Source organism: Suncus etruscus, chromosome 15, assembly GCF_024139225.1.
Source record: "Suncus etruscus isolate mSunEtr1 chromosome 15, mSunEtr1.pri.cur, whole genome shotgun sequence".
Taxonomy (NCBI): Eukaryota; Metazoa; Chordata; class Mammalia; order Eulipotyphla; family Soricidae; genus Suncus; species Suncus etruscus.
Window position 1 is genome coordinate 89,189,072 of NC_064862.1, and position 27,891 is coordinate 89,216,962.

Below are 27,891 nucleotides of genomic sequence, written 5' to 3' on the forward strand. Positions count from 1 at the left end.
CCGCCATCGGGATTCAATCAACTAGCAGCGGGGCCATAACTTTCGCAATGGCTCCTTCCGAGCCTCCCCGCCCCGATTTCCTGCTTTCCAGTAATGCTGCCCAGAGCTTTTTCCCCATGCAGACTCGTCCTCCTACTTGGAGCTTCCCAGAAGTCAAGCCACGCCCCCAGCGATCAGCCGCCCCGCCCCGCCGCGCTTCCGCGTTGGCCCGTTATAGCCACGCCCCCAAGGCGGGGCTCTGCCCTTTCTCCTTCTGGGATTGGTCTCCCTGGTAGACACGCCCCCAACTCCCTTTTAGCCCCGCCCAGCGCTATATATACCAGCCCCACCTCCTCTCCCGCGGGTCTCCGTCCGAACTGACAGCCCTTTGCAAAGTTGCACTGAAACTTGGAGGCTGCTGCCGGCGGGCGTATCCCGACCTTGTCCCCCCATTGCCCAGGATCGCCTCGGGGACCCCGCGGGCTGATGGCGTCTCTGAACAGCCTGCCGGACCTGGTGCTGGTGGAGATCTTCTCGCTCCTCCCGGAGCGGGAGCGGGTCCGCAACTCCAGGTGAGCGCCGGTCCCCGGGAACCCCAAGAGCAAGCCAGGTCTTGCACGGGCCGTTCTGATTCGGGGTTCGCCTCCCTTTCTCCCTCCTGTCCTCAGGGTCTGCCGGCGCTGGAAGAGGCTCGCGCGCCATCCTTTGACGTGGCGACACGCCGATCTGCCGCTGCAGGAGGTATGGGGGGGCTTCCCTGGGACCCCGATCAGGGCCAGGGATGGGGCCACTAGAAGCGGGTGTCCGGGCGCATACTCATGGGGAAATGCATGCCAGGGCCCTGCTAGCATCTGGAACGAATTGATTTCCCGGGAAGGGCAGCCAAAGCAACCAGATCCACCTGCATAGGACAAGTGTGTGTGTGGGCGATTGCAGGGCAGTGGCAGGTCCAGGCTCAGTCATCCCGGGTACGTTGAGGTCCCCCCACAAACCCGCCACGGGTTCTTGAGCACAGTGCTCGGGTTGGCGCTAATCACGGCCGGGTGTTGCTCAAAGCCAAATAGATATAGATATAGATATAGATATAGATATAGATAATAGATATAGATAGATAGATACATTCAGAGATATGCTGGAGACATTGCAGACGGAGGTGAACTTGCCTTTTATGACAGTGCCGGCACTTCAAAAATATTCTTTTTTTAGTTTTTGCTTTTCTGGGGTCACACCCGGTGATGCTCAGGGGTTACTCCTGGCTCTGCGCTTAGAAATCGCTCCTGGCTTAAGGGACCATATGGGACTCCAGGAGATAGAACCGCAGTCTGTTCTAGGCTAACTTAGGTAAGGCAGATGCCTTACCCCTTGCGTCACTGCTCTAACCCCTCATGGATATTCTTGAGCACCGAGCAGAAGTAACGTCCTGAGCTCTTCTGGTGTGTTTCCAACAAATGGAAGGAATCTTAAACATTTTTATTCTGGGGGCCAGAGCCATAACAGCAGTAGGACGTTTGGCTTCACAATGCTGCCCAGGATGGACCTGTTCAATCCACAGCGTCCCATACAGTCCTCCAAGCCAGTAACAATTTCTGAGTGCATAGCCAGAAGTAACCCCTGTGCATCACAGGGTGTGCCCCCCCCAAAAAAACACACCCAAAATTTATTTTTTATTTATTTTGAGAATGGGAGATTTGAACCATACCTGGTATTAATCAGGGGCTACTCTTGGCTGGATGGGGCATATTTGGTGCACTCCTGGTCACGCACAGAAAAAGTGACATTGAACTCCAGGCTACCAGTACCAAGCTTGTTCCCCAGATAGGAACTAGTTCTCTAGCCTCCCCCCCCCCTTTTAAGATTGTTTTTGGGTCTCAGCTTGGACACTCAGGGGTTCCTCTGGCCTCTGCACTCAGAAATCACTTCTGGCAGGCCATGGGAACTCTATGGTATGCCAAGGATTGAACCTGGGTCGAACACACTCAAGGCAAACACCCACCCCTTTGTGCTATCACTCTGGCTCTGCCCTGACTTGTCGGGTGTAGTTTTTAGACACCAAAAGAGTCCTGTATGAAGGGAAACAGCACTAGCAGACCAACATGTGGGTCCGCAGCATGTTGTAACAGATCAAAATGAGTGACAAAACATGCCTGGCATGTGTCATAACTGGGAAAAGGCAGGATTTCTGGAGAGTGAATTAATTTGTTGTGAGGGAGGGAGGGAGGGACATAGATAGATAGAGATAGAGAGAGACAGACAGACAAACTGCATGTTTAGAAGGCAAGCGTGTGTACAGGCCTTGGTTTACAAGATTTAGGGCTACAAGGCTCACCCAGTGGATGGAAAGAAACAGGGAGCAGCTATGCCCCTATATTGGGGGCTGCCCATCTCCAAGCCCAGATGGGTCCCAAGCTCACCTGTTACCTGCCTACCTCTCTAGGTGCGCTTCAAGATCATCTGGCATGTCCTGCGCCGCTACATAAGGTCCAACCTGCAGTCTCTGTGTCTGCAGGGCTACGTGCAGTCGAAATCCATGTTCGACTGCACGTTCCATAGTATTCCACCGGAGCTCTTCAAGATGCTGGGCAAGAAGTGTCCCCACCTGCAGCGCCTCAGCATCCGTTTGGCTAACCTGCTCTTCATCCCCATGGCCAGCCTGCCTCGCACCCTGTATCGGCTGGAGATGCACCGTTGTGACATCTCCCTGATCTGGATGGCACGTAAGGAGGATGAGGGTGCGCTGCCTCACCTGGAGCAGCTGGTGCTGGACCACGTGCCCACCTTCGAGGACCGCCACCTGAGGCGCCTCACTTGCTTTCCTGCACTGCGCTCACTTGTTTTATGTGGCACCTACAGTATCACCGAGGCAGGGCTGGTCAGTGGCCTACGGGAGCTGAGCCACCTGCAGAGGATTGAGGTGCTGGGCAGCCCCATCTCAACTGATAGTGTCCTGCAGGCCATCAGCCGCCACCTTCGGGATGTGCGCCACATCCGAGTGACTGTTGGGACCCTCACAGCCACAGGCCTGGAGGCGCTGGAGGGGCTCCCCAAGCTGGCCAGTCTCAGTCTTCTCTCGACTTGTGGCACAGGTGAATTGTGCCTGATCCCATTTGCCGCCCTCCTCTCCTCCTGCCTCACCTTGACCCAGTTGAGGGTCCTGGAGCTGCAGGGGCAGGGCTGGGAGGGGCAGGAAGCTGAGGCGATGCTGAAGAAAGGGTTGCCCCACTGTCGGGTCATTGTTGGGGCGGCTCCCCCCGAGACCACTGACTGGTGGAGATACATCAGCAATCCGAAGAATTCGAACAAGTTCCCGCTGGGATGTCTGTCCTCATCACGGGTCGGACACCGGGATCCATGGTATGTTGGGGAGTACAGAGCCCATAGGTGAATCTGGAACTCGATCTGTTCTGGGTCCCACTAAATTGCCAGAATGGGCCACTGTCAGCTTCTCAGAGACCTGACTCTCAGGGTTCAGTAGGCAAGTAGCAGCAATCCCATAGCCTCTAAATGCCTCCAGGAAGCCAATCTTCTTCCCTTGGGGCACAGGATGGGAGCCCCTGGGTGAGTGTGAGTGCTTTGGGCAGTGAGATGTGAGGTGACCGAGGAATTTTACTTCTCTTAGTTGGCAAATGCAGGCTGTCATATGGTCCGGGGTACAAAGGACGAGAAGGTTTTCTCATCTTTTTCTGCAATTTCTTATAGTTCTTATTCATTCCTCAGCTTTTTGTTGTTTTTGTTTCCGTCTATATATTTTCATTTCTTACTTTTTAAATTTTTTGGGGGGGGGTCACACCCGGTGTTGCTCTGTTATTACTCTTAACTCTGCCCTTAGAAATTGCCCTGGCAAGGCACAGGGGACCCTATGGGATGCAGAGATTCGAAGCACCTTCTGTCCTGAATTGGCTGTTTGCAAGGCAAATGCCCTACTGCTGTGCTATCTCTTTGGCCCCTGGATTTTCTTTAGCTCTTCAGGAAACACAAGTTCTTTTGTTGTCCAGAAACTGCTGGCTTTGCTAAATTTTCGAATATTCCTAGGGCAGGGTGGGGCTGGTAGACAGGATAACCAGAGGGGAGGGCATTTGCCGGGCTTGAACTGACTCATGTTTGATATTCAGCATCCCTTAGGGATTCAGGAGCTTGCCAAGAGTGAATGCCAACCTGGGTTGATGCCTGAATTTTGCCTGAGGTGGCCCATTTATCACATATATTCTTTGGGCACCACATATTTTAGTAGGCGAGATGCAGCCAAGCCATGAAGGGATCTGACCTGGAGCTAAGAGAATTTTAGACTCCAGATAGCTCACCGGGTCCTCAGTGACAGAAGCTGGTGGGCTGGGGATAGCCTATAGGTGGGTATCCCCAGAGCCAGGAATTTGAGCTAGATGCTGAGAAAGGCACCATGGAAAGCGCCAGGAATCCAATTCCTTTCCCCTTGCCACCACTCAGGTAGGAATGAACGAGATGCTCCCAGGTGTGACATGAATATTGGGGCTCTTGAGGGTGCTAAGTTTTTGCCCCGATGAAGAACTAGGTTCTGACCTCAGGTGTGTTTGTTTGTTTGTTTGTTTTTTTTGGATCAAACCTCCTGATGATTAGGGATTCCTCCTAGCTCTGCTCTCAGAACTTTCCTGGCATGATGGGAGACCAAAAGGGAAGCTATGGGTGAAACTCTGGTCAACCGCTTGCAAGGAAAACACACTGCTCAGTGTGCTATAGCTCCATTCCCACCTTGTTTTATGGTGTTTGTAATTGGTCACCCCAACAGTCTGGGATGGATGGGACAACACTTGGAGGCCACCCTGTGGATCCTCAGTGTGTTGTAACAGAGAACAGTGGTGTCTGGGAAACATGCCCTGCATGTCCTACAGGGAAAAGGCAAAACTCCTGGGGAGTGGCTGGATCCATATTTTGGGGGGGAGACACAGAGATACTCACATAGATGTAGAGACAGAGAGAGTGAGACAACGATTGAATTTCCATGAGAAGGGGAGAGAAAGAGAATTAGAGAAACAAAGAGAGCCCGTGTGTGAGGCATGCTTGTATACAGTCACTTGCTTATCATAACCAGGGCAATGGAAGAAGGAAACGGGGAGCATTTGTACTCCTATATGGGGAGTCAAGTTAAATGGGGCACAAGCTCATCACTTAGCTGCCTACCCTCTTCTCTCTCCTAGTCCCCGCCCAAGGGTATATGACATGTCCACCGAGGCATATAGGATGACGCCAGCATTCTTTGCAAGTATCAGATCATCGGCAGCCACACCTAAGACTTACAGGTTTCCGCAAGGTACTGTTCCACAGGTGCCCCCACCTGCATTGCCTGAGCCTGCACCTGGCCGACCTGCTGCTCATCCCCATGGCCAGCCGGCCTGGCACCCTGCTCTGGCTGAAGATGCACAGCGGTGACATCTCTCTGGTCTGGATGACACATAAGGAGGTTGAGGCACACTGCCACCCCTGGAGCAGCTGGTGCTGGACCACGTGCACACCTTTCTGAACAGCCACTGGGGGCACCTCAGCTGCTTCGGACATTATGCTCACTCATCCTATGTGTCACTTACTGGATATTGGGGGTCCTGAGGGCCAACATTGTGCCTCGGTTGATGAACTAGCTCTTTGGCCTCTGGTTGTTTTTTTTTTTAGTTCATATTTTTGGGGCCATAACCAGTAGTGTTTAGTGGATTCTCCTGGCTCTGAGCTCAGAACTGACACCTGACAGGCTTGGGTTGGGGGGACCTATGGGAAACCAGGGATTGGTCCTGGGTTGACTGCTTCAAGCAAAATACCTTCCCCACTGTGCTATCTCTCGGGCTCTGCACTTGTTTTTAGGGGGTTTGTTTTGGACACTCCCACAGTCTGTTATGGAATGGGACACCATTTGAAGGCTATCCTGTGGGTCCTCGGCAAGTTGAATTGGAATCAGAGGGGCGAATAAACATGCCCTGCAGTGTCCTAACATGGACATGGTAGAACTGAGATGGTGGTGGAGGAGGAGGGAGAAGAGGAAGAGGAAGAGAAGAGAGAGAGGGGGAAGGGAGGGAGGCATTGACAGGGATCTCAAAGGAGAAGAGTGAGGGGAAGAATGCATACTGTGAGAGTTCTTGCTTTGCTTGCTGTGGCCTTCCAGCCCCTCACATCAGCCCCCCTCAGATCCCAGGCACTCTTGTCCTGTCCAAAGGAGTAAAAAAATTATTTAACTAAAGATGAACATAACTCCAGGTTCCTCTTTTTCTGTTTGTTTGGTGCCACATCGTGCTCCAATCGGGTTGCTTCTGGCTCTGCACCCCCAGTAATACACAGGGTACACTTCTGGTGGCTCAGGAGTTCCTATGGTCAACCTTATCTCCCCCTCAGCTGTGTCCTCGCCCATTCCCTCCTTAAGGGTTCTAGCAGCACCTTTGATCACCTTTACCCTAGCCCTAGGCCTCTTCTCCTCCCCAGTCCTGCTCCAGGGATGCGTCCTCACTCACAGCCACATCCCTTAAAGATTTAGCTCTGTCCACTGTATATAAACCCGCTCCTTGGCCTCAGAAGCAAGCCACTTGCTTGCACTGACAGCTACTTTTGCCAGGTTGGTGTTAAACCCTCAGACCCCCGGGAGCCGCTCCTTCTTCCCCATCCCCAGCTCCCGCCTTCCCCCATGTCCCAGGAACCCTTCGGATGATTCCCCTGCAGGCTGATGGCGACTCTGAACCACCTGCCAGTCTAGCTGCTGCTCTGCGTTTTTTTACTTCTCCCCGTGCAGGACCAGGTCTGCAACTCCAGGTGAGCCAGGGTCCCCTGGGGGCTCCCTGAGCTTTGAATCCTGCAGGGGTCGTTCTGACTGTGGGTGCGATTCCCCCCTTGCTCTCAGGATCGGCCACCCCAGAGAGGCTGCCAGGAAGAGGCTCAAGCACGACCCTTGGATGTGGTGACACACCAACCTGAAACCCTCCAACGTATGGGCGGACGCCCCTTTATACCCCATCAGGGCCAATGTTGGGGCCAATAGAATCCAGGTTTTTGTGCTCAATTAAATTGGAGAAATCTTAAACATTTTTATTTAAGGGCCGGAGCAATAGCATGGCGGTAGGCATTTGCCTTGCACCTGGCTGAGACCGGACGGACCTGGGTTCGATCCCCAGCATCCCATATGGTCCCCCAAGCCAGGAGCGATTTTTGAGTGCATAGCCAGGAGTAACCTCTGTGCATCACCGGGTATTGCCTAAAAAAAAAACAAAATTTTTTTACTTTAAAATTTATTTTGCAAAGGGCAATATAAATCATGCCAGGCAGCATTTAGTGGCTTGTCTGGCTGGTTATACAGGAGGCACTGCCGGTGATGCCCAGAGAAAATGGAGGTGCTGGGCATTGAACTCCCGGCTCCTGAGTACCAACCTTATGCTCCAGAAATGAACTAACTCGCAGGGCCCAGTTTTGATTTTTTTTTTTTGAGTTGTATTTTGGACCTTAAATGGAGGTACTCAGGGCTTCCTTCTGGCTCTGTGCTCAGGTATTGCTACTGGCAGGAAAGGGGGCTTAATGGGATGCCAGGGATCGAATCTGTGTCAATCACATCCAACGCAAACAGCAATTCCACTGTGCTATCCCTCGATGCCTCCCTGGTTTGGGGAAGGTGTTGTTTTTAGACAGTGCAACGGTCTGGGATAGAGGGGAATAATACTTTAAGCCACCATGTGGGTCCACAGATTGTTTTAACTGAGATAAAATGGGGCCCGGAGAGATAGCACAGTGGCATTTGCCTTGCAAGCAGCTGATCCAGGACCAAAGGTGGTTGGTTCGAATCCCAGTGTCCCATATGGTAACTCCATGCCTGCCAGGTGCTATTTCTGAGCAGACAGCCAGGAAGAACCTCCTGAGCAACCCCTGAGCAACGCCGGGTGTGGCCCCCCCCCCAAAAAAAAAAGCAAAACAAAACAAAACAGAGATAAAATGGATGAGAAAACATCCCTGGAAACATGTGTTCTAAGGGGGGAAACGGCGAGAGAGACAGAAAGAGAGAGGGGGTGAGGAGGGAGGGAAAGAGGGTAGGAGGGAGTACAGAGAGAGGACACAGAGAGAGAAAGCCAGTGTGTGTAGAGGCTCTTGCTTATAGTATCCAGGGCACAAGGCACAGCCAGGGAAAGAAGGAAACGGGATTTGCTGTGCTCCTATGTTGGCAGGCAGCCATCTCCAGGCCCAAAGGGGGCAACACTCACTTCTTGTCTGCTACCCCTCCTAGGTGCACCTCAAAATTGTCTGGCATGTCCTTCACCACTGCATAACGTCCAGGCTGCAGTGGCTGCACCTGCAGGGCTGCCAAATATTGAGCACCTCAGTATTCATGATGTTGCTGGACCTCTTCAAGGTCCAGTGCCCCCATCTGCGGAGCATGAGTCTGCACATGGCTCTTCCCCATGGCCAGCCTGCCCTGCTCCCTGCACTGGCTGGAGTTGCACAGCTGTGACCTCTCGCTGTCCTGGATGGAGCAGCTGCTGCTGGACCGCATGCCAACCTTCCAGGACTGCCACCTGTGGTGACTCAGCTGCTTCCAGTGTTGTAGTAGCTCATTCTGGGTGGCGCCTACTGCCTCACGAAGGCGGGGCTGGACAGGGGCTTGCAGGAGCTGAGCCCCCTGCAGAGGATCGAGGTGCTGGGCTGCACCATCTTGGCTGACATTGTCCAGCGTCCTGCTGTCACGTCCATGACATGCACCACATCCGTGTGACCATCGAGGCCCTCTTGTCCAGTGGCCTGGCATCCCTGGAGGAGATCTCCATTCTGAAGTCCCTCAGTCTCTTGGCAACAACCAATACAGGGATGTGTGCCCCCACACCCCCAAACTGCTCTCCTTCTGCCTCAATTTACCTCAGCTGAGGGTCCTGGAGCTGGTCTCCCCGGACCATGAACTGGTGGATGGTAGCCAGCAAACTGCTGGATTCTTGCAAGTTCCCCAAGATGCGATGATCACAAGTATAAGAGTGTGGATTCAGAGGTTTATCGGGGAGCCCATAGCCCATAGAAAAATCTGCTGTGTGTTCCACTAAGTTGCTGAGTTTGGGATACTGTCCACTTTGCAGTGATTTCCCCACACCCCGCGTCTGCAAGTGCCCAAACTAATGCTCTCTATTCAGTCACCAAGTAGCATTTTCTGTCCCCTGAAATGCCTTCAGAAAGCCAGGGAACAGGATGGGGACATGAAGGTGAGGGTGAGGTTCACGTTCGACCTTGGGCAGAGAGATATGTCAGTTCTTGAAGGATTTCTACAACCCATAGCTTGTCTCATGCAGACTGTCATATGGTCCAGGGTACAGATTGCTCAAGTGGTTCCCGAAAGTTCTCTGTCATATCTTCTTATTTTTCTTGACTCATTTTCTAGGTTTCGTTTGTTTTCACAATACAGATTATGTTTTTCTCCTCTGGAAACACAAGTTGTTTTGTTTTCCAAAAAATGCACTGTGTTCACTCATTGGTCAAATATTCCTAGACCAGGGAGCATCAGCGTGACAATACAAGGCAGGGAGTGTGTTTTCCAGGCACCGGCCATTTGGGATCCCTTTCCTATATGCCATTGGGTCCCCTGAGGCTGCAGGAGTGATTTCTGAGTGCAGAGCCAGGAGTAAATCTGAGCACTGCCAAGCTTGGCCCATTAATAATTTAAGTATTAGCATGGTCATATTAAACTTTAATAGAATATGATTTTAAATTTTAATATACAAAGTATTATATTTACATAACATAAATTCATGTACAGTTTTTAATAGCACATAATTATATAATATATGAACCTCTTGAAAGACACAGGTATAGGGCCCTGTGGCCCTTGAGCACCCCATCATGAGAAGAATGTTGCTTCTTTGTCTGGGAAGCCACACCTGGCCTGACATCCAGTTCAGTGCTCAGAGCCCACTCCCAGAGGAGCTTGAAGGCCCAGTGCTGTGGATTGAATCTCCCAAGCCACGCACCTTCCCCTGATGCCCTCTCTGGTCCTAGAGGTATTCATTCTAGACTCTAGCTGCAGTGAGCGTTCACCAGTTCACTTGCCTTGCAGTTGTCTGACATGGGTTCGTTCAGGCATCCCATAGGGCCCCCGAGTACCACCAGCAGTGATTCCTGAGTGCAGAGCCAGGACTCAACCCTGAGTATCACAGACTCTCGCCCCCAATCAAAAGCAAAAACAGGGTCCAGAGCAGTAGCACAGTTTTAGGGCTTTTGCCTTGCACACAGCTGACCCAGAACAGACCTCGGTTCGATTCCAGGTGTCCCATAGGGTCCCCTAAGCCAGGAACAATTTCTGAGCGCTTAGGCAGGAGTAACCCCTGAGGGTCATGGAGTATGGCCCAAAAACCAACCAACCAACCAAACAAACAATAAACCAATCTCTGCGCTTGGCCTACACCCAGCAAGTTCCACTTGGTGGGCAGCATCAAGAGGGAAAGGGGCAGAAATGGGGACTCAGAGCCTCTTCATGTGGAAGATCTGTTGTGTTGAAAGTTTCCCCTGATTCCATGCTCAGGGATCAGTTCAGACATGATCCTGGGGGGATCCTGTGGTGTGTTGACCCTCCTAAGGCAAGCACCTGACCAAATGCAGAACACATATAGGCTGGATCTGGGGGCAGCAAACTCTGGTGCCAGTTTTCCCAGAAGGTTCTGGTTAGATCCCAAAGTTGTCCATATAGGGGTGCTGGAAGGAGAGCAGGAAGAAATAGAAACCGAAGTGAGAAGATCCCTAGGAGTTGGGTTGAGGTTTGGTTATCCCACAGCGCCCAAAAGGGATAGGGAAGCGCACAAAAGGGAAATGGAATTAGTTATGTTGTTCCACAGTAAATAATGCACACAGACCAGAGGGTAAATAGAGGCCAGAGGTCAATCACAAGCCAATTACCAACCAGCCAGCGGCTCCAATTTAGGAGCTGCTCAGCCAACAAACCCCAAAGCAGAGGCAAAAGACTTGTCTTAGCTCGAGGTCGGTTGTAGTACCGTGTTTCGCCAGGTGATGGTAGCACAGCAACGACTTAGTCATGTTAGTGACTCTGATCATGTCATGCTTGGGCAGGAAATTCAGAGAAATGCAAACTCTCGAACAGGGAAGGGAAAGAGAGAGGCTCAGGCTGCCTTGCAGACTTAGTTCAATCTCCAGCATCCCATATGGTCCTATTTCTGAGATCAGAGCCAGGAGTAGCCCTGAGTGCTGCAGGGTGTGTTCCCTCAAGGAAAAAAAAAAAGAGAGAGACTCGAATATTTGAGGGGCATTTACTGCAACAGTGGGGCACTGCTTTGTTTGTCAAACACCAACTCACGTCCCTCATATCTCAATACTGCAAGGAAGACTGAGGCCAAAATGAACACACAGTGTCTTGGACAGGGCAAGCAGAAGCCCCGACCAGCATTTCTGCTTGCAAACATTCACTCCACCCATGGAAGCCATCTCATAGCCCCTCTAGGACACTGGGCCAGGGGGCGTGGTCTCAGCGGGGCGGGGACACAGGGATCGGGGCGTGGTCTCCGCGAGGGGCGTGGTCCTCAGGTCAGGACCAGGTCTTACCGGGATGGGGAGAAGGGGCCCAAGAGGCAGGATCGTGAGGGCGTGGTTTATGGTAGGGCGGGGCTCATAGTGGGCGGAGCGAATCACGGGGCGGGGTTTCAGCCAAGGCAGGTGAGGCCTGGGGGCGTAGCCACAGCCCGGATTGGCCTGCCCTCGGGGGCGTGGCCTCGTCCCAGGGCCCTTAAGCAGGGGGCGTGGCTAGGCAGAGGGGACCAGAGTCTGGGATCTCTGGTCTTGAGACCCAGGGTGCTGGGGAGACAGATGGGCATTTTGTGGGTTCCTGGGGCTTAAGTGGCAGCTTTGAAGCTGAACATCAAGGATGTGCCTCAGCCGCTTCTTAAGTTGATTGATTGATTCCTTTTTCCTGGCTGGGCATCTTCCAGGTCAGTCTCCTTTTAACGCAAGCATTTGGGAACATAGTTCATCGAGATGGCCAGGGTGAGTGTGACGGAAATAAAAGCAAATAGCAAAAGCAAAAATGCCAACTGGTTGGGGGGTGCTTCCAAGACAAAGGCAGCTTCACCTTGACAAAGGGTGTTGTGGTTCTCTGATTAAAAACCCCCCGGCACCTCCCAACTCTCCTCCCTAATCATAGTGGCAGAAAATGGAATTGACTCCCTTTAGGAAAGAGGCCTCCTCCTGCGTGAACTTTCTCGAGTGATGAATGTTATACAGCCTTGTGATGGGGAGAGGGTGGGTTGGAGGAAGGTACTTCGGGAGCACTCAGAGCTATCTCTGCCCTCTGGAGAGACCACTGAAAATGGGGTAAGAGGACACATTAGGAAGAACATCTGGCTTTTAAACCAGAGACAGAGAGGACTCACAAGTCCTCACTCACAAGTGGTAAGGTGACCTGTTATAACTCCCAAATAACCAGGATTGAATGATGGGGAGAGGGCAAGGCCAGCCAGCCTCTGAACCCCAAGTGGGCCAGAGAGATAGTCAAGGCACTTCTTTTAGATTCAGCACACCCTGCTGGGATCCCTGGAACCTCCTCCTCTAAATGCCAGGAGTGATCCCTGAGAACAGGCCCTGGAGTAAGCCCTGAGCACCATCAGGGTGTGGGGTGACTCAAAAAACAAAACAAAACAAAACAAAAACAAAAAAATGAACAAACAAAAAACATTGATCTCCTGGTGGGTTTGGGGGAACAGAAAGGGGGGCCAGGGATTGAATATGTGCTGGAAGCATGCAAAGCAAGTGCCTTATCCATTATACTATTTCCCTGGTCCCACAAGAAACACTGATTTTCAGGGCCAGAGAGATAGAGATGGAGGTAAGGCCTTTTATGCAGAAGGACGGTGGTTCAAATCCCGCCATCCCACATGGTCCCCCCAGTCTGCCAGGAGCGATTTCTGAGTGTAGAGCCAGGAGTAGCCCCTGAGCGCTGCCGGGTGTGACCCAAAAACCAAAAAAACAAAAACAAAAAACACTCATTTTTATTCTCACCATTTAGGAAATACTAAGGGTTATGGAAGCAGTGGATCGAGAAGTGTGGATGTGATTAAATATGAGAAATATAGAGGCTTTATTGGGACTAGAAAGATAGTACTGTGGGTAGGTCTGATTTCTTAGGACAGAAATATAGGCACTGAGGGATAGTACAATAATTAGGGTGCTTGCCTTACACAGACATGGCCCTGGCCCAATTCCTGGTATCCCATATGGGACCCCTGAACACCTCCAGGAGTAATTCCTGAATGCACAATCAGGAGGAACCCCTGATTATGCTGGGTGGGCCCCCACCAATGAATAACTATGAGATATATAGTTTAGTCCTCTAAATGATCAGGACTTATTTGGGGGTGTACCCCACCCAGTATCGCTCAGGAATCACTCCCAGAGATCCTGGGTGCCAGTGCCAGGGATAGAACCCAGGTGAGCCACATGCAAGTCAAATACCCTACTGCTGTCTGATCTCTCCGGCTCCCAATTTCTTTCTTTTCAAGAAAATGTAAATGTGTATTTAAAAAGAATTTATTTTTGTTTTTAGGCCACACTCAGTGACACTTGGGTGTTACTCTTGGCTATGCACTCAGAAATCGTTCCTGGATTGCGGAATCATATGGGACGCCAGGGATCAAACCATGGTTCGTCCTACGTTAGCCCTGTGCGAGGCAAATGCCCTACCGCATATGCCACTACTTGGTCTTTTTTTCTCTCAACTTTTTATAGTATGCTCTGATGATGATCAAACCTAGGAGCTCCAGCCAGCAAAACGTGTTCTACTACTGATATTGGGTCTTCCTTATCCTATCACTTAATTTAAAAAATTATCAAGAAAAAAGGCATTTTTTTTTATTATGATGCATACAGCTACAAATGGGCCTTATGGCAGAGAATTCTCCTTCCTTGGAAAGATCTCAAAGCATGACAGATGTTTGAACATGATTCTGAGTTTGCAAAAGATAATGATCTTGAATGTCAAAATGCAGTAGGATTTTTCTACTGAGCAGAAATCCTGCAGTCATAAATTCTTTAGAAAGTGTGAAGTCTTGCATTACTATTGTTTTTTTTTGTTCACTTGGATTTTGGGGGAGAGACTGGAGGTGGCATGACTGCAGTGTAGCCCCTGTGGACAGAGAGGCTCTCATCTGACTGCCCAAACACTGTATGGATCTGTGGGCAAAGATGATCCACCCATTTCCTGACCACTGGGGTGCAGGGGAACCTCGCAGGGGCCTACCGCCTAGGAGATGAGAACAGTCTCAACTGCGAGATGCTACTGATTGCAAAGGAAACTTCTGGGCTCCTATGCAGCCTGGAAGAGGAACCAGGTCGTGTGGTCAGCAGAGAGTTGCTTTTCATCAGCGGTCCCCTGCCTGGATATGAACACCAAAAGTCGGGATTTCTAGCTATTGTTTTCAAATGTAAGCCTGTCAAGTCTGGGTCAGGCTCCTCCTTTGGCCACTTTCCCATGGGCTTTTAATCGAAGGTGCTTCCATTTAGGGTTCCTGGAAAACTCGCACCTACCAGTCACTGCTGCTCGTTTTCTTATAAGACCTTCCTGCACCTTCGGCGGAATTTATCTGTCATTTTGCCTTCTTCCACAGATTGTTCTATGCTGGCCTTTCAGAAACATTATCAAAACAAACAAACAAACAAAAAAACACCGACCCTCCCCACAAATACCCCGAGTTCCATGCTCTCATCTAAGATACCAATTCACCACTTATCCATTTATGTGTGTTGTTATACAACTTTCTTTTCTCATGATTTTGGATTTTTGTTTAAATGGCTTTTCCCACATCTTGACATACATTTTGGGAAGGATTCCAGTTGCCTTCATATTCTATTCCTTTGGCAGGAACTGGATCACCTGAGAAGCCTGGCCTGTAGCTTGCCCCTGTTTCACACATGGTGTCCTGGCGACGACATTCTCCAGCACTGCAGAAAGCTCACAGCTTCTGCTGCCTCTCCTGATCCTTCAAGTGTCCCCCCCCACACACACACCTAGCAGGGAGCTGGCAAAACCACCACATGACATGACATTGGGGCCACAGCCACAGCCTCACTCCCAAGCTTTGCTCCCATCCCAGCCCCTAGCCCACCCAGTTTGTGATCTTGAAAAAGTCAAGGCTTTCGTCACACTGGGCAGCCAGCCAATAGGCTCTTCCTGCGAATTTCATCACACTGGCCAGGCAGCGATTCAACTTTCCCTGGAATTTTTATCACAATGGCCAGCCAGCCAATCAGTTCTCCCCAGGAGTTTCCTCACATTGGCCAGCAAATAAGTTCTTCCAGGAAATTTTGTCCCAAAGGCCAAACAGCCAATCAGCTTTCACTGCAAAGGCTGCTTGAGATAACACGCTGGGAGAATTGGTTCCCCCCAGAAGAGGTAGAGGAAAGGAAGCTGCTTCTTTTCTTTGTGCTCCTCTGGATAGTCAAACCTTCCCATGAAATTACTAGACACAGCCTCTGGTCAAGTGCTCTGTCTGGGAACTTTTTTTTTTTTTTTTTTTTTTTTTTTCTGAGCATCGAAATGGAATGAGTGTTTCTATATCAGGGCTTATAGCTGTGCCCTGTGATACCCCCACTTCGGGGGGGGGGGCCCTATTGGCTGCCAGAGATTCACGCACATATATGGCAAAAGAATCTTTCCAGGGCCAAAGAGAGAGCATGGAGGTAAGTCGTTTGCCTTGCATGCAGAAGGATGGTGGTTCGAATACCAGCATCCCATATGGTCCCCCAAACCTGCCAGGAGCAATTTTTGAGCGTACAGCCAGGAGGAACCCCTGCTGAGTGTGACTCAAAAACCAAAAAAAAAAAAAAAAAGAATCTTTCCCACTGTGCTAACTCTCCAGTTTGATGTCAGATACATTTCTCAGGGTGGGAGGAGACCAACTAGTTGCTTTGGGCCAGATTCTGTTTATTCAACTCAAAAAGACTAGACTCTGCTTATATCCACCCCGCAAGTGGGAACTGGCCACTTCAGCCACAGTTGGTCCTTCTCTCTGCTGGACTCAGGTCTTTTTTCTTGAGATTGCAGAAAAGAACGTTTGAAGACTGGCTAGGAACCATTTTCATAGAAGAAATAGGAGTGAGGAGAGAGACATTGGAAGGGATTAGAACTCTCATGATGGACAAGCAAGGAACTTCCCTGCTTCAAGTCAGACTGTAGAGGCAGCAGTAGAATGGAGCTGAAGGGGGGTGTCACAGAGATACTCCCCACTCTTCCCCCACAAGGCAGAAGGCTGAATGTTATACCAGATTTCTCTGTGCCTCTGGCAGGACTATTTTTTTTTTTTTCCAAACTGGCTTTCTAGGCTCTTTGCAAGGGAAGAGTCCCATTGCTAGTGTATTGTCAAGGAAAAAGAACTTTCAGTTCAGGGAGCAATGACTGGTTATATCAGACTTTTCCCTGGTAAATGCTGGTCAGGCCGGGTCCAGCGCCCTCGGGTTTGAGCTGTTGGCTTCCCCAGTCTGTAGCATCAGGAACTGGCAGCAGTTGTTTGGTCCTTACTGGACCACGTCATTTTTTTTTCTGATCCTAGGGACCCCCTAGGTCACCCAATATCTGCCTCTCTCATCCTGCAAGCAGGGCAAGAATCAGATACCAACACCCATCAATTTGTGTCTTTATGTTTATGCTACCTCAGAAGAGGGGAATGTCTTCATGAACTTCATGAGGTGGAGACAGGGGTTGGTGCAGACACTCAGGGACGCACCTGTATCTTAAGGATCCAAGGGAAATCTCTAGGTCCTGGAAGAAAGAGGGAGAGGGTCAAGATGATGGGATATTTCTGTGCCTGTGGATACGCTGTGGCTTTCTCATCTTTTATCACCCCCATATAACTGACTCTGCTACTCCATCTAGACTCGTGAATAATTTGGGTTCCTGGGTTATTTAGGGTTGTGTATGGAAACCCAGCTTATGGGCACTCCATTGTCCTTCTGTGTATGTTATGTGTTTTTTGTTTCCTTTGAGTTTCTGGAAAATCTGTAGACTTTGAATGTTTCTCTAATGCTTTCACTGTCTGACTCATTGGAGCCAATTCTGAAAGTTCCCTCAGTAGCCTCTCAGTTTACTTCATGCATTAAGCATTGGATCTGGATCTTTTCTTCCTGGCTCCTGCCAGGCAGAGCTGAGATCAAACTGAATAGTCCATGGTGAGTCCAGCCACCAGCCTTTCTGAGAAGAAAATTGGGAAGAACGTGGGCCCGGGTTCCCCTCCCACTTTTTTTTTTTTTTTTTTTACCGCTCAAAAACACGTTCCTTCTCTGTCTCTGTGATCTCCTTTATGTCCGCCATGGATTCCTCAATTTTGAGCAGGAAGATCTGGGAACCCCCATCTGTGTCCCCACCCTGTATTTCTACATGGTACTGGTTGAAGTCTTTGCACCTTTTGAATATGTGGGTACTTTGGCTTCTGGAGTAGGAATTAGCCCAAGTCATTCACCTCCAGTGTCTTCTAGCTAAGGAATTTCCAGGGGATGAGAGCACTGAGCAAGATGCTCCAGTTGCTACACAGAATGACTGGGTAGAGAGCACTCAGAGAAAGAGGGAGAGAGATAGAGAAATGGATTAAAGGATTTTCACAGCAAGAAAGCTCTTTCTGCCATCCTGTGCTTGGTTTCCCAGTTTTCTTAGGTTGGATTTTCCATCTTGTTAAGCCGACTCCCTAGATCAAGAGAGGGAGAGAGGGCTCAGGTAGGGACCAGGACAAGGAGTAAGCCAGGGAGAGGATCAGAGAAAAGAGAACAGCAGGAGAGGCAGCAAGGCAACAAAAGGAGAGAGAGAGAATCCAGCAAACAGTTTCTCCAGCAGTTTGGCAGCAACCATCCAGCAGAGGCAGACCCCATCAGACTTGATTCTGGGCTCTATCTAGTCCTAGCATAACTGTCCCCAAATGGCAGTTACAAGGTTCCCCTCTTTATTAACCCTTAAAGGGACAGTCCCCTCTTAAGGCTGACCAGAATCTGTGAGTGCTCAGACCAGGGGGTTGACCAGATGGCAAGACAAGTAACTTCTTTCCTATACCATATGCAACTCTGATGGTATTTTCAACTCTGAACAATGGCCCATCAGACCTTTGGACAAAACGTTGTGCCCACATCATCTCGCAGCCTCAAGGGGGCACAAGCTCACCTGTTACCTGATTCATCTCCTCTCTGCCTCTCCCAGTACATGGCCAAGGAGAAGGGACCTGTCCTTCTTGGCATATAGGTTCCTCTCTCACTCTCTTCACTTTCACGGAGATTGGCTTTCTGGTTCCACACTGCCAGTGAAGATGCCAGGGCTCTTCAAGGTGTTCAGCCACTAGTGACCCCACTTTCAGTGCCTGACCAGGCATGTGGCCAACCTGCTGTTCATCCCTATGGCCAGCCTGCCTCACACCCTGTGCCTCCTTGATATTCACAGCTGTGACATCCCCTTGTCTGGATAGACAAGCCTTAGATGGGTGAGTAGTTGAGCCTGCCCTAGTCCTTCATGAAGCAAGTAGTTGGGCCTGCCGTAGTCAAAGTCAAGCTGAGGGGAACGGAAACTCTCTGCTTCTGCTTGGTTGCAAGGCAGCATGGGCCTGTGCCCCCTTTGTTTTGTCACAGAATTCTTGGGCACTGCCATACCTTAGAATCTTTCTAACAGCATCCAGTATGGCTCACTTGAAGAATAATAGTTCATGTCCTGTAGCCTAAGAGGTCCATCATTGTCAGCTGGCCTGCAAATACACCCAACACTTTAGGGGTTTGTCGTGGATGTCAGTGGAGCACCTAGTGTGCCACTGAGGAATTTCTTAATCCAAAATTCCAGATCCTTCACAGGGGGTGGGTTGAGAGGAGGGCTCTCACAGGCTTTGGACTCCCAGTATTTCAGACTCAGAACAGAATTATCTGTCAGGGGTCCTCAAACTATGGCTTGCAGGTCACATTTGACTCTCCGAGGACATTCATCCATCCTGCCAGGTGTCTGTCCTGCTTAAAGGCAAATGACCCAGGCTCCCTGTGCTCATGTCTGGAATGGGGCCCACACTCTAACTCCCCTCCTCCTCTCTGCCTCTGGACTCCTCAGACGACAGCCCACGGGCCACTATCGTTCATGGCTGGGTTTTCTTTTAACTCTAGTCCAGTCCTCCATTTCTGAGGGACAGTAGAATGACCCCCTGTTTCAAAACTTTGAGGATCCCTCTGTCAAACACCTTCTGTTTGACACTACTAGGTAAGTGAATTCTCAGATACAATTTTCATTGCCAAAATTTCCTGTAAAAATGATATAAATATTTTTATATCTGGATTATTTCAGAAGCATTGAGAGTTAATTAACACACTCAATTTACCATGGACCTTGATTACTTTGCATTAAATTGATTTGTTTTAAATAATTATAACAAACCTATTACCATACTATGGGGTGCTCTTAACATTTTAATTGATATAAATTATTGAGGAAAAAAGTTTATTTTGCGTGAAATTGCTTCTCTAATATTTCAATCCAATCCAAGTTTTATTTTAATATATTTATTTATTAATTTATTTTGGTTTTGGGTCAAACCAACCTGGCAATGTTTACGGGTTACTTCTGACACTGCACTCCGAAATCCCTCCTTGCAGGCACTGGGGACCACGGGGGATGCCGGGATTTGTAGTACAGTCAGTCCTACAAAGTCCTGTGTCTGTTTGCAAGGCAAACATATAAAGCCATCATAGACCACTGTTACACATTTTTTTTTTTTGCCAGATGAAAAAGACAGATACTAAAGTGTTACATGCAGCAGGACACTTCAATACCACTAGGAGTGAACATTAAGTACAGATCAATGAAGAAACCCTGAGCAAAGCAAGATATGACCTAACCCTTATCCTCATCTTCCAAAATAGAACACTTATTTCATACTTCTGTAGTAAGATCAAAGTTTAATATATAGGTCTATTTGAAGACATAGAACATGAATTCAAATAAATATTAGTTTCTTAATAGGCTATGGCATCTTTTCATATCATGCTTTCATATTTTCAATAAAGACTATATTTGTATCAGATGCCTCCCCATTTTTTAATTTTTTATAATTATCTTTATTCAAACACCATGATTACAAACATGATTATAGTTGTATGATTACAGTCATGTAAAGAACACCTTTTTTTTTTTTTTTTTTTTGGTTTTTGGGCCACAACTGGTGACGCTCAGGAGTTACTCCTGGCTATGTGCTCAGAAGTCGCTCCTGGCTTGGGGGATCATATGGGACGCCGGGGATCAAACCGCGGTCCGTCTAAGGCTAGCGCAGGCAAGGCAGACAACTTACCTCTAGCGCCACGGCCCAACGCCCCCCCCCCCTTTTTTTGTTATTTCAGGCCACACCCATTTGATGCTCAGGGGTTACTCCTGAATAAGTGCTCAGAAATTGCCCCTGGCTTGGAGGGACCATATGAGATGCTGGGGGATCGAACCGCGGTAGCTGTCCTTCCTAGGCTAATGCTTGCAAGGCAGACACCTTACCTCTAGCGCCACCTCACTGGCACACATCTTAATGGTACTTGATACTGTGTTAAAATCTACAATCTTATAGGAACTCGTACTATAATAGTTTCTGTTTTTAGCATATAAAGAAACTAACAGGGATTCAGAGACTCACCAAAGATCAAAGATGAGACATTCAGTCAACACTAAAATGAAAAACTTTCCAGATTCTATTCCTGAGTCCTACCCAACTGCTCATAAATCTGACTTTTAAAAGCATTAAATTACCCTTACACTCCAGTGACAAGACAGTTCTTTTAGGACCTAGGGGTCTTGGTTCAAGTGGCAAATTGTAGGAATGTGTCAGAAAACCACAAAATAATTTTGATTAAAGAAGAAGATCTGACATTTAGTTTGTTCTTTTCTTGGATAAGATCTTTAAATATTCTCTCCTCGTGAATTTATTTCATATTTATTTGGAATGTGCCGGCAGTGTTGTAAAAGAAAAAAAAAAGCTTTCATATGTTTTCTATGCTCCATCTGAGTGGTTTTCCCCCATATTAGAAAAGAAAAGGATTAATAGCCTTGAAATGCCCCAAAAGATACCAATTACCCTTCTGAACATTCTATCAGCATGCAATGAAGAAATTATATTCTCCACTTGAAGGGAGGCAGTATTCATTATGTATATATCCTAAAATAACAGACTGAAAAATGGAATTGTAGTTGAAATATTTCATGGATCATTTTTGAAGTGTTCACTACAGCAGGGCTCACTGAGGCACTATTTCTTATCTGATATTTATAAGAATTATGTTTTTATGATCATGTCCTTCGACTAAAGAACCTGATATTCAAAAAGAGTCAGGTTTCCAGTTTCAGCAAGTCAAATGACTGTAAACCAGAGTAGAATCTACGTCTACTTAAGACATACATGATAACCATAATATCATTTTGACACAGATGTTTTCAATAACAAAAATGTATCCTGAAAGAGTAGGAACTCAGGAATTGAATGATCCTCTGCATTAGGAAAGGTCAGAGAATAATTCCTACGAATTAAAAAAAAAATTGGGATTAACAGTGAATATACTGAAAAAGGAAGTTTTGAGAATTGGGGTGAACTTAGACTCTGAACTTTTACCATTCTGTTCATGGTAGAGTTTCATGTATTCTATTTTCTTAATTTTATATTGTTTGACCCAAAAATCAATAAAATACTTAACAAATCTGACACAACTTGAAAATATATAGTGTTTCAAAACAAAGTGAGTAAACTACAACACTGTTTTTGTTACATTTTACTTAAAATCACTAAAAAGACATGAGATACTTATATAGTAATTGTCATTATTTGTAGATTCTCCTTGTACAAAGGATCTATTACATTATCACAGAAGAAAAGCCGGGGTAGTCACTTTGATGGATATTGAATTCTGGCTTTTACATACAAACATTATGTGTGAAATCCTTTTTATTAACAGTTCCAAAGCAAAATTTTCACAGATCCAAGAGATTTCTATTCAAATCACTGATTGGTTTCTGAAACACACACACACACACACACACACACACACACACACAATATCATGACATTTCACCCCCCCCCCCATCTTGTTTTGGAATAAGGAGTTAGTCCATACCAGCCTTTCACAGTGCTTATTTCTATTTCTATGCCCTGACATTTCTGGAAATGTTCAGGAGCCTAGGAGGTTGCAGAGTTCTATTCCAGGTCAGCCACATGCAAGGCAGTTCTTATTGTCCTTTAAAAAATATTGTTCCTAGGAGCATTTCCCCACTGTTAAATAAGTTTTATCATCCAGGAAAAGTCGAACTTTTAGATGATGCATCAGGAAATGGATTTTGCCTCAATTATCAGAACAAGTAAATTAACTTTGCTTTGATATGATCATTGTGGACTTGGTGTCTAAGAATTTTTTTCAAGTAATTACCTTAGTCCCTAGTAACAATTTATGCTTTAGGGGTTAGGAAATTGGTTCATTTGGTCGTTCATTGAACACTCGTTTTTAAGGTTTATTAAATATGGAGGGTAAAAATATTTGCGACTCAGTCTTTTCCCAAAGAAGCACAAACAGATTAGAACATGAAAAGATTTGACTATTACGGAGCTCTAGAGCACTATTATTAGTGTATATGCTATAAACTATAGCAAAGATCTTTTGGCATTCAGAACCAGAAGAGCTTGGTCTGCCCCAAAGCCAGATAAGAGATCTAACTATGCAAGTCCTACTTCCATGTTACCAACACCTTGAGAATAGTGACTGGAGACACAACAATGGATGGTTAAATGGAGTCCAATTTCCCTAAACTTGCCATCCATAACTTTGTTATTCCATAACTTGTTCTCACGTAAGGTGACCATTTTAATATCATACCAAGTACATTTGAAATTTTTCTGGTTCTCAACCCAGAGCTCAAAAAGCAGAATATTCTGAAGAATGGGGGTATCTTTAGATGTTTAGAAAGAACACTTTTAGCCACATCTGGGTCTGAGAATGAGGCAACTGAACAGTCACCTTCAGATTGGGGACTTGTCATCAGAGGAAGCCAACCTGGTTGGAGGCTTCAGCTTTCTCCCTCTCCTGCCCACCCCCGACCCCTGGAGAAGGAGTGGGTGGGTTCTGAGTCCAGTTCTCAAGGGCTAATGAAGTGGTCAATTGTCCCTCCATAATAATTTTAAAAAGTGAGTTATGCTCTACCTGCTACCCTCATCACTCATAGCAAGTCCATTGTTTCCTGAGTTCTCTGCACATAATCCACCCTGGGTGGCAGTTCTGGAAACGGCTGAATTGGGGCTCCCTCGCACGAAGTCTCTAGGATTCTCCGTCCTTGGCCAGAGCGACAGCTCCGAGGTGAGGCTTTGCCTTGCAGGCGGCCGAGCCAGGGGGGAAGGCGGTTCGATCCCGGTTTCAATGTGGTCCAGGGAGCCTGCCAGAGCGATTTCTGAGCGCGGAGCCAAGAGGAGCCCTGAGAGTCGCCGAGCCCGGCAGACGTTGGGCTAGGGGAAGCGGGCTGGAGGGGCCATGGGGCGGAAAGCGGGGGTGGCGGCGCCAAGGAGAGGCCGAGCAGTCCCGGAGCCCCAGGGCGGACCATCCGCAGACGCGGCGCGAGCAAACGAAGCTGTCGCTGGAACCCGAGGCCGGGAGGGAGCGCCGCTCGCACGAAGCCCCAGCTGCTTAGCACCGGATAGTTTACAAACTATCCTGTTATCTGAATTGCAAAGCTGAGTACAGAACACTTACATTTCAATATGCACATTGTTTATATAAAATACCTTTATATATAATGCAGCTGATATCGCATTAAATACATTATTCTGTTCCATACTTATATTCCATGTCTATCTATGCAGATATTTGATGTGTATGATTGTATAGACTTACATCAAATATAAAATGTTAGATATTCACATGACAGGCAGATGATTTTCTTTCCTCTTACATGCCTCCAAGTTCATAGCCTAAGACATAGTTTCGGGGTCTCCAAAGTGCAAGTTGTCACTGAAGTTGCCAATATTGGTAGAAGACACAAAACGAGAGGTAAGAAATCCAAATGGCACTTTCGCCAGATGTGCAGAGCACTGAGGCAAGTTCCTGCTTCCTCCCTGTTTGTGCTCCCATTCCAATGATCCAGGGACACCTACTGCTGGGAGAATCTCCTGGGATGTCTCCACACCAGCTCAGAAATGCTAAACCAGGGACCTGAGCGATAGTGCAGCTGTGACTGGTTTGCCTTGCGCGAAGCTGACCCAGGAAGGAACTCCATTTGAACCCTGCATTCCATATGGTCCCCCAAGCCAGGAGCGATTACTGAGTACACAGCCAGTAGTGACTTCAGGGAGTCATAGGGTGGGCCCAAAAAGCAAGAAAAGAAAAAAAAAGATAAAGAAATGCTAACCCAGAACAGAGACTAGTCAGGGAAAGCAGCATGCAAGTGGCTTTCAAGCAACATACTGGAAATGGGAAATCAATGCCAAGTTTGTGTTTGCTTGTTTGGTTTGTTATTTATCAAAAAGCATTTTTCTCAATGCTAATTGACAAGAAATATAACTGTCAGAATTACAATTGTTGACACAATCTTAATAAGCATGACAAAAGATTTCATTTTAGTTCATTTCATTGAACTAAAAACACTCCGAAAAATATAACTCTCATAAAACCAACTCAGACCAGAACCCACTTGGAAAGGGGCACCAGTGAGAGCTCGAAGTTGATATTATAATAAGACCAGGGCATTAAGATCAGGTATGGTCAAATATTCCTCACTTTGTTTTGGTGATTGTATTACACTATACATCATTCCATTCAAAACCTTGATGATCAATTTAAAAATAAAAATTATGTAACTTTGGACTTGGTCTTCTTCCTTTCAGAAATCTGGTCCAAACATACTCTGGAAAAGATTCCCATGAACAGGAACCTCAATCAATATTAGAGCAAAGCAGGATGACCTCAGTTGAAAAAGAGGACAATGACTTGTATCAATGCTATACATTCAGATCAACTACTCTGTGGCAGTTTGAAAAGCTGTGTTTGATGCAGACTTAAAAACGTTGAACTCTTTCATAGCACCATGTGAATGTAGAAAGAAAGAAGTGATACCTATATCATTATTTTAATTGTTTTTAAGGTATGCATATCATTCTAAAGGCAATATAGTAAAAACAGTAAGGGTATACTTTTATATTTTTCAACGCCTAAATAATTAAATATTGGCTATTTTAGCTGGTCAGAATAAAAATGGAGGTTTTCTCTAAAAAAGACAATTCTGAAGACTAGAGATTGTACAGCAGGTACAAGAAAATGTGTGCTAGGATCTTAAAGGATACCCTTGGTTTTTCCTTATTATATTAACTTTCAAATAGGATTTGAACCCTAAGATTTTGAAATCAGAGTTGAATATATGTTGGGGTAACGGTTCTCACAAGGCTCGTGGAAAATGGTTTCTCTCCCACAGAGCTCAGGTATCCAAGTAGTTCATAGCTATAAAAGGCTGTTTGGCCTTTATAAGATATTGTCTTGCCCTTGGCCACCACTTCTTTTGGGACATATAAAAGTATCTTCCACATAGTTCATGCATTAATCAGAGATTGATCAGAAATTGCTCCTGGCAGGCTCGGGAGCCCATATGGGATGCCGGGATTTGAACCACCATCCTTCGGCATGCAAGGACCTCCGTGCTATCTCTCTGGCCCCAATTCTCTGTTGTTCTTTTTCAGATTGGTTTTTGAGCGTCACCTCTCAGAGGTTTCTCTGGCTCTGAGCTCAGAACTCACTCCTGGAGGCATGTGTTGGGCAACCTTATGGGAAACCGGGGATTGGGCCTGGACAGAACACTGCAAGGAAATCACCCTCCCACTGTGGTATCCGACCCAAGGCTGTATTTTGGGTGTTTGTTTTTGAAAACCAACAGTGTGGTATGGAGGGGACAAAACGTGAAGGCCATCTATTGTCATCAGCACGGTGTAAGTGGGATCAGATGTGGGGGGAAAGATGCCCTGCAGGTGTCCTAGTGGAAAAGGCAGAACTTCCAAAGTGGCTGGATCCCAAGGGCAGAGACAGATATCATGAGACTAACAGAGAAAGAGAATTGCTGAACCTCAATGGGGTGAGTGAAAGGGAGCATGCATAGTAGCCAATTCTTTCTTTGCATGCTGTGTCCTCCCTGTCCCTCACATGGCCGCCTTGGATCCCAGATATTCTGGACTTGTCCAAACAAGTAAAGCAAAATTTCTTTAATTAAAAATGCACATGGCAACCTTTTGATTCATTTATTTATTTAAGAATGCAAGGCTTTATTTACTTGGTTCGTTTTTTGGAGGGCCACACCCAGGGGTGCTCAGCGGTTCCGCCTGGCTCTAGGCTCAGAAATCGAACCTGGCAGGCTCTGGGACCATATGAGATGCAGAGACTCGAAGCCTGGTCCGTCCCGGGTCGGCCGCGTGCAAGGCCAATGCCATCCCCGCGCTGCCATTGCTCCATCCGTGTTCTTATCTGTCAGCAGCGGGGCCATAAGGTCGCGATCGCTCCTTTCCTGCCTCCCCGCCCCGATTCCTGCTTTGCGGGAACGCTGTCCGTTGCTTGCCTCGTGCGGACTCGGCTTTCGACGCGGGATTCCCAGGAGCCAGGCCACGCCCCCAGCGACCAGCCGCCCGCCCAGCTGCGCTTCCGCGTTGGTCCGTCGTAGCTCCGCCCCCAAACAATGTGACCCGCCTCTAAGGGTGTGGCTCTGCCGTCCCTCCTTCTGGGATTGGTCATCCTGGAGGCCACGCCCCGCGGTCCTCTTAGCCCCGCCCCGCGCTACATATACCAGTTCCCCCTCCTCTCTTTCGGGTCGCCTCGGAACTTGCATCCAAGTCGCTTCGTTGCTCTGAGGCTCCCTCCGGCGGATCCGACCTCGAACCCCACGTTGCCCCGGATCTCCCGCACGACTCCCCGCGGGCCGATGGCGTCTCTGGACGACCTGCCGGACCTGGTGCTGCTGGCGATCCTGTCGCTCCTCCCGGCGCGCGAGCGGGTCCGCAACGCCAGGTGAGGCGGGGCCCGGGCGCCACGAGCTCTGACCCCTGGGCCGCCCTGACTGGGGGTTCGCCTCCCTTGCTCCCTTCCTGCCCGCAGGGTCTGCCGGCGCTGGAAGACGCTCCTGCGGGACCCCTGGGTGTGGCGACACGCGGACCTGCCCCTCCAGGAGGTATGGGGAGCAGCCGGGGACCCGATCAGGGCCAGGGAGGGGGCCACTAACGCTGCTGTTGGGGGGAAAGAATGCACAAGGACCAACTGGCACCTGCAGTGAATCGACTCCTGGAGCAGGGAGCCAAGCAGCCAGGGCCACCTGCAGAGGGCAAGTGTGTGTGTGTGTGGGGGGGGCGATTGCAGGGCAGTGGCAGGTCCAGGCTCAGCCAACCCGGGTACCGATGAGGTCCCCCCACAAACCAGCCACGAGTTCTTGAGCACAGTGCTCGGGTTTGCTGCTAATCACAGCTGGGTGTGGCTCAAAGCCAAATATATATACATATATATACATATATATAGATAGATATATACATATATATAGATAATAGATATATACATTCAGAGATAGTGCTGGAGACATTCTCTGGCCTCTGCACACAAAAATCACTTCTGGCAGGCAATGGTATCACCCTATGCTGATAGGATCACCCTATGGTATGCCAAGGATTGAAACTAGGTCGAACACACTCACGGCAAACACCCACCCCAGTGTACTATCACTCTGGCTCTGTCCTGACTTGTGGGCTGTAGTTTTTAGACACCACAAGAGTCCTGTATGAAGGGAAACAGCACCAGCAGACCACCCTGTGGGTCCTCAGTAGATTGTAGCAGATCAAAATGGGTGACAAAAGATGCCCAGCATCTGTCAGGATTGGGAAAAGGCAGAATTTCTGGGGAGTGAATGGATTGGTTGCAAGGGAAGGAGGGACATAGATAGATAGAGACAGAGAGAGACAGACAGAC

At 48.3% G+C, this 27,891-nt stretch overlaps 1 protein-coding gene and 1 long non-coding RNA gene across 2 annotated transcripts in view; both read left to right on the forward strand.

The window, feature by feature from the left end:
* The first annotated feature begins 431 nt into the window (after nt 1-431).
* Nucleotides 432-27,891, forward strand: part of LOC126030150 (F-box/LRR-repeat protein 12-like) — a 106,219-nt gene continuing 78,759 nt past the window's right edge. Inside the window, exon 1 of the mRNA XM_049788333.1 lies at nt 432-551. Within this exon, the coding sequence (XP_049644290.1) occupies nt 466-551 (86 nt within the window). The 5' untranslated portion in view covers nt 432-465. The remainder of the gene's footprint in view (nt 552-27,891) is intronic.
* On the forward strand, nt 6,720-8,243 carry LOC126029687 (uncharacterized). Its single transcript, XR_007503033.1, has 3 exons — nt 6,720-6,738; nt 6,827-6,911; nt 8,195-8,243. It is a non-coding gene; the product is annotated as an uncharacterized LOC126029687 (long non-coding RNA).